The sequence below is a fragment of the Magnolia sinica genome, chromosome 8, assembly GCF_029962835.1.
Source record: "Magnolia sinica isolate HGM2019 chromosome 8, MsV1, whole genome shotgun sequence".
Classification (NCBI taxonomy): domain Eukaryota; kingdom Viridiplantae; phylum Streptophyta; class Magnoliopsida; order Magnoliales; family Magnoliaceae; genus Magnolia; species Magnolia sinica.
The window spans coordinates 71,033,355-71,047,546 of NC_080580.1; the positions used below are offsets into that span (position 1 = coordinate 71,033,355).

The 14,192-nt window shown below is 38.1% G+C and overlaps 1 protein-coding gene across 1 annotated transcript; it reads left to right on the forward strand.

Annotated features, from left to right (window-relative positions):
- Positions 1-655: 655 nt before the first annotated feature.
- On the forward strand, positions 656-5,571 carry LOC131253411 (putative receptor-like protein kinase At3g47110). Its single transcript, XM_058254395.1, has 2 exons — positions 656-3,365; positions 4,887-5,571. Exons 1-2 carry the CDS (start codon positions 689-691, stop codon positions 5,264-5,266), a joined length of 3,057 nt encoding a protein of 1,018 aa, XP_058110378.1. The 5' UTR covers positions 656-688; the 3' UTR covers positions 5,267-5,571.
- The last annotated feature ends 8,621 nt before the right edge of the window (positions 5,572-14,192 follow it).

Genomic DNA, 14,192 nt, shown 5'->3' on the forward strand with positions numbered 1-14,192 from the left:
GTGCACTTTCAATTTCTCATGTAAAGCAACAGCAGCTTTTAATTTCTCATGTAAAACAACAGCAGCTGGTTACAGGTATTTCATCAAACACCTTGTAGGCAACATCATCAAAATTAAGAAAAAAAAAAAAAAAAAAAGAAGATATTTGTGTCATATACATACCATCCTCGCCCTTGGCCAACACTTGGTTGAGTCATTTCATCAAACAATTGGTGAGCAACATCAACATTAAAGTAACCGAGTCACCGAATTGGTACTATCCGAGTTTGATTTGAGTTGGGGTTCAATTTGAGTCAAGTCAAGCTCAGGCAAGCTCAAACTCGATTAGAAATTTTTTTTCGAACTAAAAAAAATCAGCCGTTTCAGCTCGAACTCAGTTTTGAACCGATCTGAGCTTTTTCGAGTCAAGTCGAGCAAGATAACCGAGGTAACTCGATTCCTGTACAGCCCTAAATATATAATCGGTAAAATACCAATTTTGCCCACGCATGCAGCCATTCCTCTCCTTTTTATTTTGTATTTTTATTTAAATTTTATTATTATTATTAATTACTGTGCTGACATCAGCACAAATGACTTGGCTGAATGAAATTTCAGTGCACAGCACTCGCCCTCTCTATAAAATTCGAGTATCCCATCGTATTTCTCTCATCCTCACTCATATAGCTTTCTGTAACTCGCCAACTGAATGATGGAGCTCCCTCCTATGCGCTTAAGGTTATTTTGGTCATTTATCCTCCACACCATCCTTCTCTCTTCCATGGACGTTCCATGGTTGTTGGGATCTGCAGCTAACTTCTCCAACGAAACAGATCGGCTTGCATTACTAGAATTCAAAAATCAGATAACCGACGATCCTCACCATTCCTTACGCTCGTGGAACCATGCTCTCCACTTCTGCCAATGGCAAGGAGTCTCATGTGGTGGTCGCCGTCATCCTCAAAGAGTCACTGCCTTAAACCTCACTAGCCAAAATCTGGTCGGCACCATATCTCCTTACATATCAAACCTCACCTTCCTCAGAAGAATCGGTCTCACAGACAACAGCTTCCATGGGACGATTCCTCAAGACATTGGCCGTTTGTTCCGCTTGCAGCATCTCTATCTCGACAGTAACAGATTTACCGGAGAAATTCCAGAAAATCTCACCCTCTGTTCAGAACTCATAGGCATCGATCTTTTCGATAATCAGCTTGTAGGGAAAATCCCAGTCGAGTTTGGTTCTCTATCAAAGCTCACAAAATTAAGCCTTGGTCAAAACAATCTCACAGGAATTATCCCACAATCACTTGGAAATCTTTCATCTCTCTCGTTCATTTATTTCTCAATAAACAGTCTGGAAGGCAGCATCCCAAATGAACTAGCTCGGTTGGTGAATTTACGCACTCTAGCCATTAATCAAAATAAACTATCAGGTACGATTCCTCACTGGCTATACAATCTCTCCACTGTTACTGGCATGGACTTGGGATTTAACAGATTCCATGGAAATCTTCCACCTAACTTAGGCCTCACTCTTCCTAAGCTCCAATTATTTTACATCGCATCAAACCAAATTACAGGACTCGTACCAAATTCATTTCCCAACGCTTCAAAACTCACAGTTATCGACCTTGCTGTAAATAGTTTTAGTGGACCCGTGCCTTTGAATTTTGGAAGCCTCAAGAGTCTCACAGTCTTGAATTTGTGGGGCAATAAACTTGGAATTGGTAAAGGTGGTGGTGACTTGATTTTTTTCGATTATTTGACCAATTGCAGTAATTTACAAAGTCTTTCGGTGAGCCGTAACAATCTTAGTGGTGCCTTACCCAATTCCATAACTAATCTTTCGACCCAACTTACACGGCTAGCTTTTAAAGGTAATATGATATTCGGAAGCATCCCATCTGAAATTCAGAATCTTGTCAGCTTAACAACACTAGACATGCAGTATAACTTTCTAACAGGTTCTATTCCCATTAGTGTTGGGAAGCTTAACAAGCTGGGAATACTTTCTTTTGGTGGAAATAAATTATCAGGGAAAATTCCATCTTCCTTGGATAACATCACGAGCTTGAATGAACTTTATTTATCTGGGAACAATCTATCAGGGAGCATACCTTCAACTATTGGAAATTGCATAAACCTGCAATTCATATACCTCGAGAGTAATAACTTCAGCGGCAGCTTACCTAAACAACTGTTCAGCATTCCATCTCTAATTCAACTCGAAGCTGGAGACAACTTTTTTACTGATCTGCCGCACACAGCCGGTTCCTTGGAAGCATTTGGAACGTTCTCTGTTTCTAATAACAAATTGTCAGGCGAAATTCCAAGCTGGCTAGGCAATTGTCCTAGTCTACAGTTTCTTCGGTTGGATGGGAACTTCTTTCAAGGATCTATTCCTCCAACATTTGGTAGAGGCCTCCAGTTGCTGGATCTTTCACGTAACAATTTGTCTGGGAAGATTCCAAAATATATGGAGAAGCTCGCTCTGGTGTATCTAAATCTATCTTTCAATAATTTCGAGGGTGAATTACCAAAACAAGGGGTCTTTGGAAATGCCAGTCAAGTTTCAGTGCTCGGAAATAGTAAGCTTTGTGGGGGTATTCAAGAATTACAGTTGCCTCCATGCTATCGCCAAGATTCCAAGAAACGGAGGAAGTCTCTTGCTTCAAAAGCGAAAATCTCAATTATTGTTGTCTTATGTCTTCTTTCATTATCATCTATCGTTACCGCTCTTTATTGGGTAAGAAAGTCGAGAACGAAACCTTCTGCTGTGCCTTCTACGGAGGATCCTTTCATGAATATATCATATGCCGAGCTCTTTAAAGCGACAAATGGCTTCTCTTCTGCAAATTTGATTGGCATTGGAAGTTTTGGTTCCGTGTACAAAGGGATTCTGGATCGAGATGGAACTGTTATCGCAGTGAAAGTCCTCAACCTTCAGCAGCAAGGAGCTCTGAGGAGCTTTATGGCCGAATGTAAAGCCTTCAGAAACATTAGGCATCGGAATCTTATTAAAATCTTAACTTGTTGCTCAAGCATTGATTTTAAGGGAAACGATTTCAAGGCTTTAGTTTTTGAGTACATGCCCAATGGAAGTCTAGAGAAGTGGTTGTACAAAGATGAACATGATCAATTGAGGTGGAATTTAAATTTTATTCAAAGGCTAGATATAGCTATTGATGTGGCTTTTGCACTGGATTATCTGCATCACCATTGCCAAACACCAATCGTTCATCGCGATTTAAAACCGAGCAACATTCTCCTTGATAATGACATGATTGCTCATGTGGGTGACTTCGGGTTATCGAGGTTCATATCTGAAGTTCCTCAATCCAGCTCGGTTGGCATGAAGGGGTCTATTGGCTACATTGCTCCAGGTAACAATTTCTTTTATTTCCTTTTATTTTATGTCTGTGTGAGAAATTTTCTACCAAAACTTATGAGAACCAACGGAGAATTCATCTATCGTGGTGTATATGCAACCAAGGCTGTACAGGCCCTTTATCTAGCTTAGATGAAGGATTGGGCAAAAAAAATCATACTTGTTTACAACTCAAGTGGGCCCTAGTGAAAGTAAAAGGTGGGCATCCCCTCCCACATCATTGTGGCCCACCTGATTTTTGCATAAAGCTGATTTTTGGGTCGTCAAAGTTTCACAAGTGACTCATCTCATGGACGGATAGGAATTTGTGCACACATTACATTACATGAATTCTCATGAGAACCAGTTCTTAGCAGAAAATCTCTCTCTCTCTCTCTCTCTCCACACATACCGATAGGTGAGAGCACACCCCTTGTAATTGTATTGATAGATGAAACACATGTTACAGCACACCCTTGTAATTGTAAGTATTTCCATAAGCTATTCTAGCCTCACACATACGTTTTCACATGCCTACTTGGGTGCATGGAACAAGTAGCCCCAGAATGAAGAAAACCATGTGCAAAAGTAGGGCCTGTTCAGTTTTAAGAGGGATGCCAAATACACTCATTCAGAGCATCTCACACTTACATCTCTCACATGCTTACCTTGTTAGTACTATTTTGCCTTTTGCATAAACTTCTTATTTTTAGATATCAATTAACATAGATAATGTATATTTATTTAGATAAGCAATGTTCACTGAGGATGTTGCATGTGAACTTTCACATGCAATGCTTTCTTTCCCAGCAATAAACTTTCATAGCTTCTCATCAATGTATCACTCTTGTGGAAAATATGAGCCGCATAGAGGGTGGTTGCACTATTTATCACCACAAGTGAAAATTAGAACAATGGAGAAGTAAAAGTGGTACACATGTGCAAGCTAATGGATGTATCAGGTGGGCCCATTCAAACACATGACCCGAGCCTAAATCTAAATGAAGGTCGAAAGGACCTGATGGCTACACGAACCCAATTTTATTTGGATATGGGTGTTACAAGAATGACCTCATATTTTAAGGACCCGCACCCAGCACGAGTCAAACTTGATGATATCAAATTATCTCATTGATTTCAAAGATCTAGATATACAAAGCGGTAATCATTTTCATCCCACAAGAATCACATCATAATAAGGTATGAAGAATTCTTTTATGATAATGATTTTAGTTGATATCTCTGTTACACATAAAACTCATGACAATAACTCAGATGTTCACTTGATTATTGAGAAGCGGGGTTATTTCATTTAAGTAATTGAATCTTGTTCAATGTGAAACATCTTAGCAAGAACTTATAAGTTCAAAGCACATCAATTAGTGTTAGAAATTTGGATCTTTAGAAAAGCAAAAATGGCAATTACTTGTTCAAGTAGAATATTCCCTCACACTTGTCTCTCTTTCAAAATTCAACATTGATATTCTTTGTATCTAAATGGTCACTGATATTCTAATTTGAGATATATAAATCATAGAGTATGCGATGGGTGGTAAAGCATCTACACAAGGAGATGTTTATAGTTATGGGATCCTTATATTGGAGATGATAACCGGAAAGGGGCCGACTAACGACATGTTTAAAGACAATCTAAGCCTTCATCATTTTGCTAAGCTGGCGTTTCCTGAACAAGTGATGGAGATTGTAGATCCATTTCTCTTAGAAGAAGCTGAAGTCACTCAAGGCAGCAGAAATCATATCAACACAAGAAATAGAATGCATGACTGCTTGAGTTCAATGGTCAGAATCAGTGTGTTGTGTTCCACAGAATCTCCAAGAGAGAGAATGGAGATGAAAGATGTTGTCATAGAAATGCGTGCAATCAAAGACTTATATCTGGGGGTAAGGATTCGTTGAGACACGCCGCAGTTGGGTGAAGGTCCGTCCTATCTCAATCATCACTGAGATGTTATTGGTAGTTATGTTGAGAAAGATTTCAAAATAAAATAAGTTTGTTGAATACCTTTTTTAAACAAGCTTTAGATGTATTTAGTCTTGGCTTAAGAGTGTGCTTTTTCCAACTGTTTATGCATGGGAAGATGTCTTTCTTCCTCTTCGTTTAGTCATGGTGTTTGTTAAAGGGAGAATGTATCATGAGTGCAATATGATAAAGATATCATCTTATTATAATAAAAATACTATTGGATTTGTAAGATGTTTAATCACTTTATAAAACCCTCTTCAAAATGCAATCACAATCCAGCAAATGAATTTTAGCAATTGGACTGTGAACTTTATTTATTTAATTAATTGGACTATCCACTTCACAATTGTCAAAGAATCGATTGCTCTAAAAGCTCGAGCCGTTAAGAGGATGGTGTATCAATATATATGAAAGGACTTTAACAACAGTTGTACGAGGAAGTAATCATCCAATGAGTTTCGTTATGAAAACATGTTTTCCATGATGAATTTGAATCATTGTTCTTTTTCAAATGGCCGTTTATATGCCGCCACTAGCAAGTGTATTAGAATCATCTAAACATTGTAACGTTCAGCGGAATGATGTAAATGCATGAAGATCGATTTTGAGAACTGCATATGCGTTGATCTGGTCCTAATTGAGGCAACCAGATTAGTAAAATAAGGAGTTTTCTCAACTCGATAATATCTGACAAGTATTTGTTAATTGTGATTAGGCTTTATGATTAGTAAAATTAGGAATTTTCTCATCTCAATAACTTGTGACATGTATTTGTTATATATGATTAGGCCTTATGCCCCATTGGGTGATCTAACTGTGCTCGTTAGATGTGGACAATTACTTGCAATCGTTCATTTTTTGTTGAATGGCTAGGATCATTTGATTGAGGAAATATTAGGAATGCCTGCGCTGATCATGTGGACCACATGTGTACGTTGAGGTCTTTGTGTTTCTCTTCCTAAACTGCCATTTTTCTAGTACGTGTTCCCTAATTGACGAGCGGACTAGCATGATTTGTGGCGTTCAAGGTCTACTCGACCTAACCAATGGGTAATGGTGGGCCACATCAGCCATTTTTTGAGCTGGGCTTGTATTTAAGCTTCTGGGATCTAGGCCCAATATCTAAATGGGTTGGGTTATGCCTTGATATGAATATAAACGACCCAGATCTAGATATTGAATAGTGGGCTGGTGCAGGCATGGACCTAGATGGTTAGAACATGGGCTTAAATGGTTAGTACGGCCAACAGGGATGATTTAGAGCGTGGGCCTAGATGGTTAGTCAAGGCATGTTGGGCCTTGCTGACAAAGTCCACATGTTACTTACACAAAAATGTAATCCAATGGCCCAGCTCCAAATGTGGCTTCCTCACCGGCGGTTTTTGGGTGCTAACTCCCACCATCCAAAACTCAAGTGGGCCATACCCGAGGAAACAGGGGGATGGGACGTGCACTTTTAAAACCTTCCTTGACCAATCGAAGTTTTGGGTCAAGTTGATATTTAGTTTTTCTCTTCATCTAGATATACTTACATTGTGAAGGATTGGACGTCATATAAAAACCAATGTGAGCCACAAGAAGATTTTAATGGTGGGCGTCCCAATTTCCAATTTTCATACGCTGTGGCCCACTTGAGTTTTTTTTTTTTTTTCGACCTAGTTTCTTGACACGTGTCCTAATATGAGCAAGATGGACAAAGCGAACCGTGCACACACATTATGGTGGGCCTAATAGAGCTTGTTGTTGCACACTTGTCGCTGCTAGGGGCCGATTGGCCACAGTTTCTACCCATTTCTATGTCCCTGAGCATTGGGCAACCCGGCTCACAGCACCATATTTTACAATTTAATATTTTTAACTTTTTACTTTTTTACTTTTACACACGCACTCACACTACACAGTGGGTTTTCACCACGATAGGTAATCGAACTGATGACCAGAGTCTACCACTGAGGCATGAGTAAAGACCCGTGACAACACGTTCAAATAGCAGCACCAAACCAAACCATTCAAATAGCAACACCAAACCGAGACCAAGTGTTGTACCCTCTTTTTTATTGCTCCCGGGATAGCTAATAGTTAGAAAAGGACATGCCTCAATGCAGATTCCACTAGCTACCTGGTGATTCTTAGGCGACAGATTTTTAAGTTGGATGTTATGGCTTCCTTGAATGGTGGATCTGATGATTTAAGACCCAAGATTAATAACCCATGGTTTCATCTATCTAATAAGTCAGGGTTCAAGGTTTAGACTTTTATCACCATTGGGATCCAAGCAACGCATTGGTTTTCTGAGGTTAAATGTCGATTTCATGTTAAGACGATTGTTTGTCTTTGAGAATTAATGTCCGGATGATATAATATACGAGTGAAAACCATACTAGAAGATTGAGATGGATAGATTGTGAATCATTGGATTATGTTGCGTATTGCAAGTTACATGTGCTTCTACACCCCTATAAACTAATTTGGATTTCCATGGTAACACCCGAGTACTGAAAAGCACGGGGTGTTACAAAAGTGGTCTTTCCTTATAAAGGTATTCAACTTCCTATAGTCAATGCATATTCTCCAGCCAATGGTAACTCTAGCTGACATGAGTTCAGTGTCAACATTGGCTACGACGATAATTCCTAACTTTTACAGTTTCAACACCTCCATCTTAACCACTTCCCTCATATTTAGATTTAGTCGGGGTTGTGATTTCCTTAATGTTTTGGCATTCTTCTCTAGGTATATTCGATGAGTGCAAATCAGGGGGTCAATTCCCCTAAGATCTGTAATAGTCCATCCTATGGCACTCTCGTGATTCTTAAGAGTAGAAATCAGCTCGCTTTCTTGCTCATCATCCAAGTTGGGAGAAATCACCATTGGATGTGTCTCATTGACCTAAATAAACAGATTTCAACTCAGATAGCGAAGGTTTTAAGTCAAGCTTCGATGCATCAATACTAGCCGGTAGAGGCTTTGAGTCCGCGAGGGTCAATTTTTCAAAGCATGGCCTCTATCAGTTAGTTTTAAGTACCGACTCAAAATTTAACAAAACTCTCACTATAACCAATTTCATATGTTCGTCATAATCCATAAAGTGAACAATACAGGCTTTTAAGGGGTCGGAGATTATGGGCAAGATCAACTCCTCCTCCATGAGTGTGTCAATCATTTTTACCTCATGGATCTCATCTACATCCCTTGGTTATTTGCAGACATTTAACATGTTTACCTCCAATATCATATTCTCAAATGATAGCTTCATCACTTTATTTCGATAATTGATTTAATGTATTTGAAGTGCCTAGGAATGGGTGTCCTAGGATGACCAAAATTTGAGTACTAGCATTTATAATTGGTTGTGTATCCAAGACGATAAAGTTTACTGGGTAGCAGAACTTATCAACTTGGACTAACACGTCCTCAACTACCCCTCTCAGTATATGAATAAATCAGTCAACAAATAGTGGATTTTAATTCACCAAGCCTTAATTGTTCATACACTAAATAAGGGATGAGGTTAACGCTTGCCCCCAAGTCTAGCAAGGTCTACTCAATTCGGAATTTTTCTACGATACATGAGATCTAAAGGCTACCCAAGACTTTATTTTTTGGGGGAACGTTTTGTTTAATAATCATGCTCACTTGTTTGGTAAAAGAGGCTTTCTTTTGCATATTTAATTTTTGTTTAACTGTGCAAAGGTCTTTGAGAAACTTGACATTGGATGAAATTTATTTAATCGCATCCAACAAGGGAATGTTGATTTTGACTTGTTGAAAAATCTCTAAGATATCTTGGTTCTCATATGGCATTTTGATAAGACAGGGCATTGGGCAAACGAAGCCGCGGGCTTATACTCATGCATTAGCTCTTTGTCATGTGGATCAACCATCATCATCCTTGAATTTAACCGAATCCTCAGGTGTGTCGGCATTCAACGAGATAGTCTTGTTAAATTCCTTTCCACTTCTAAGAATGGTGATGCATTTAGCCCCTTCTACATGTAGGTTAGTTGGATTTGAACTACTTACTTCATATTGTCCTTTTGGGTTAGGATGAGGTTAGGCCAATCCATTTCTCCCTGACAGTCAAGAGTGATTCAATCCTTGAAACCGACGTTTTAAGATTATTTATGGCCTGCATGGTGGTTTGATTGGACTGCATTTACCCTTGCTTGAATGCTTGAAATGTATCATCAAAGGTGCTCTTTTGTGGTTGCACTTGTGATGCACTTTGAGGTATAGGGGGAGGTCCTTGGGGAGGAGTGCTTGCATTAGTGGTTGACCCATTTTTCTAGTTAAAGTTGGGATGATTCTGCCCATTAAGATCATATGTATTAGAATTTGGAGCACTAATTGGGTGTTAATAGACATTCATGGCATTTACTTGGGCTTGCAACGCTTCCTGAAAAGCTGAAATTGTTTGACAATCCTTTGTAAGGTGTGCATGACTCTTGCATGTCACAAGCACTCTTAATAGCCTCATTGGTGGGTTGGATCGTTTCCACCTTCCTTAATTCCATGTCCTCAACTTTTTGAGTGAGGCCTGCACTCTTAGCATTCACATCATTCTCCTCCTTGAGGACGTTTACTCCACTTGATTTGTTAATGGTATCCATGATTGTGCGTTTTCAGCTAACCTATCAAAGTAATCCCATGCCTCTTTTGTATCTTTAGTCATAAACTCGCCATTTAACATTATCTCAATAAATTGGCGCATATTTGAGTTCAACCCATTATAGAAGAAACTAATTACTTGTCAAGATTCATAACCGTGGTGTGGACATGTAAGTAAAAGTTCCTTGAATCTCTCTCAACATTGGAAGAATGTCTTGTCATCCTTTTGGGAGAAATTCATAATGACACGCTTCAAGGTGTTGGTTTTATGAACCAGGAAGAGCTTTTTAAGAAACTCCCGAGTCATCTCACCTCATGTGTCTATTGATTGCAGTCTTTGTGAACAAAGACATGACTTGGCTCTCTCCTTTAGAGAGAATGGAAATAACTTGAGCTTAATGACATCTTAAAAGACGTTATTATAATTTAAGGTTGTTACAATCTCATTGAATTCCATAAGATGCAAATATGGACTTTCTAAATCAAGTCCATGGAATTTAGGAATGAGTTGGATCACTCTCAATTTGAAATCCATATTACCTACATTAACCGAAAAAATCATGCAGGATGGTGTGGTTGTTCTTATTAGATGTAGGTAGTCTCTTAAGGTTCTAACCGTGGAAATGTAGTGTGCCTCGTTCTCATTATTTATCATCCTAGCCGATGGAATGTTAGGTTCAACATCAGCATTCTCATCAAAGTGTGGCTCATGCTCAAGCATGTTTGGAGCATTCTCAGCCATGATTTGATATGGTTCAACCATACTCAAATATCTTCTAACTTGATGGCAGATGGAAAGCCCATTGACTAAACCTTCTTCACTTAGAAGTCGCAGTGTATGGTCCCTTACCCAGTTGAGTATGAACCACACACAAGAAATTAAGTTATAATCCTAAAAATTAAATCCTATAATGAAAAAACTATTCTAAGGCAACTAAATTAACGAGAAAGCAACTGGAAGAAGTAAGGAACAAGGTTATTGATTTAGAAGAACTAGGGTTAGAGAATTCTACAGAACTACAACAAAAAATTGTTAGTGTTCTAGAGAATAAAATTTCTACAAAAACCTAACTTAGAAATTCAGAAATCAAAATTTCAAAAATTAAGTCTTAAGTTAGAACAAAACTTAATCTAAACCTAAGTATTCTCAGCTTTATTGTCCTTGGCAACGATGCCAAAAACTTAATTGAACCCAAGGGTTGATAACCCCAAGTTTAAGATTGTGATGCAGTAATAACTCAGTGAGACTAAAGTTGATCCACAGGAAAATTAATGAGAACACACTTAGAACTAATACGGTTGTCTGGGTTTTAATTCAGCAAAATAAAAGATTTTAAAATAATTAATAAAAATGACTAAGGATCTAGGAATCCGTAATCAATGAACTTTGAACTTAATTCATCTTCCTTTGAACTTAATTCATCTTCTCGAGTTGATAACTCAATTAGAACTGGATTCGAATCCGTTCTAATCGAAAGATTACATAGTAATATCAATCATAAACATCCAACATATATTAGAATCATGATAAGCTTGATCTCTCATGAAGATCTAGGTAATCACATCATAGAAAATTAAAAGCTTCAAATGTACCTAGAGGCGACAATAGATCAATCAATTTTATGGATTGATTTGTTCTCCAATATAGGAATTCAATCATATCCAATCACAATTCAACATAAATAACTTAACTTTCTTTGAAAATGAACTAAATATCAAATATCCATCAATCGGTTTATCCATTAGCCTTAACTAAGATATTAGCCTAATATAACTAACATCTTAAACAAAAACAAAAGAAAAAACTTTAAAAAAAAAAAAACTAGAACCAAAGGATTGAGGATAATGATTTCGTAGAAGCTTCGTCACTCCTTGGTCTCTCTCCCAAGCCCTAATTTGTATCTAGAATAGTCTAAAATACCCATTTAATTAGGGAAAATCCATACTGACTTTAGACCGGTTTTAAATTTTCACACTTTTATTACGCTTCAAGTGCTATCTAATTTGTCTAATTGCAGTCACAACCGTCATACATGGCCATTGGGTCATGTGCCAACTATCAACACAATCAGCATGCACTAGTCACAAATTTGTGATGGGTATTTTCTCCTAATTGCTGGGTTCGATGAAATCAAACCAGTTTCGATATTATCGATAATTGTCAGATTTTTCACCGCTGGTCGCTGGACAGTTTGTCTTATTTCGATATCATCGAAGAACTTTCGACGATATCGAAGGTTGTCATCGAGAGACCTTCGATGACATCAATAATTGTAGGAATTTTTCACCCCTGGTCGCTGGACAGTTTTGGTCCTGTTTCGATATCATCGAAGGACCTTAGATGATATCGAAGGCTGTCATCGAGAGACCTTCGATATCATCAAAGAGTTACGCAGATGCGATTGCGGAAACACAGATTCTACGGAATTTGTTTCCTATTTTGATTATACCTCTTTCTATTCTTATATAAAGGGGTGTATACGGGATTGGGGTGCATTCCAGGGTATTCTAAAATTTCCTAAAGGTACTCTAAGAGGGCTTAGGGCTATCAAAAGGTAAGAGAGAGAGAGAGAGAGAAAGAGAGAGAGGAAGCTTATGGAAGGGAAGTCTGCTCGTAAAGGTGATCTACTTCGCAGACCACGTCTCAGCGCTTCTATGTCCTCGTGATTGGTGAGATCTCTCCGTTTTTCTTTTGTTCTCTTATTATTCATCCACTCCTGCGTGAGTGAAGAAGGTTTGATCCAAGCGGTGTGTACTTGTGATCGATTATAACATTCTACTTTATTGTGGATTGTTGATCTGGACGAGGTCCCGTGGTTTTTACTTCTTTGAAGGTTTTCCACGTAAAATTCTCTAGTGTCGTGTGGTTTACGCTTTGATTTATTTCATTGCTTTATTATTCCATAATTCTGGTTTGTTTCAGGAGGCTAGATCCTAAGGTTTTGTGCAAGGCCCCCAACAATTTGGTTAGAGAAAGACAATCTTGCTCATGAATCTTGAAGGAGACTATAATGAAAAAAAAACCCTAAAATGTTACAAAACTTACTATATTGATGCAAATGCAACTCTGATACCAACTATAATCTAAAGAGCAAAATAAATGGATCGTTTATGTAGTAATAATGAAGATTCTAACATTGTAATCTTAAAGGCATACCTTATAGGGAAGACATTTTCAATGTTGCAATGTCGCCAAGAGGAGATTTTGATCTTCCATACCTTACACCTTATCAAAACCTCTTAATGGGACTAAGGTTTTTTGTCTATGTTGATAAGGGGACCAAGACACGTATTTATAAAAAAGAAGTTGGAGAAGCTTAACCATCACACTTCTCCCCTCTGAAGTCTCCACACCATAAGTTTCCATATCCATCTTAATAACCGCATATAAAGACCACGATGTCCTGCCCCAAATATGTATGTATCGATCACAATTATAGTGGGGACCATGGAATCACTCACTCTTATTATGTCAATTTAATCAAACACGAGGCCACATGTGAAGTAATTTTCTAATCTAGTTAGTTAAATGCACGGATGTCATAATATGCGAATACATGTCCTGAGAGTAAAAATCCAAACTGACGGTGATGTGTCTCATCACCAAAATCACTCGTAAAAAAATACGAACTGACAATCATATAGCTTATCACCAATATTACCTGCAATGTCATTTTGAACTGAAAGTAATGTGTCTTGTCACAAAGATTACCCGCGATGTAATTCTGAATTGATAATAATGTGGCTTGTCACCAACATTACCCATAAGTGCCATGATATGCATGCTTTAGTCGAGCCTTTATTAATTCAGTTATATAAAATTGTATTGAAAAATTTAGGATACCACATTTTATTACGAGTCAAATCAACTAGATCACATGGCTCATTGCCAGTGTCCATTTATCTAAAATTAGTGTTCGTCACCTAAATATCAAATAAGAATAATCATTCCAAAGATAGGGGCTCGTCACCTAAGAATATAATCAACATGGTAAGGGCTCATTACCGATAACAAATACGAATAATCAATTCAAAGTTATAAGCTCATCGTCCAAAGCCAAATCAAAATGGAAAATGCTTGTCACCTAAATCTAACAAAGGAATAGTAGGCTCATCACATCTATTGGCGCTCAATGGACACTATGGGGGGCTCGTCACCCAGCAAGGGCTGCAGCTCAGACATAGTATCCCATACCACCATGTCGAGCCCATGAGACTTTACTAATATGATAAAACCACACCATAAGGTAT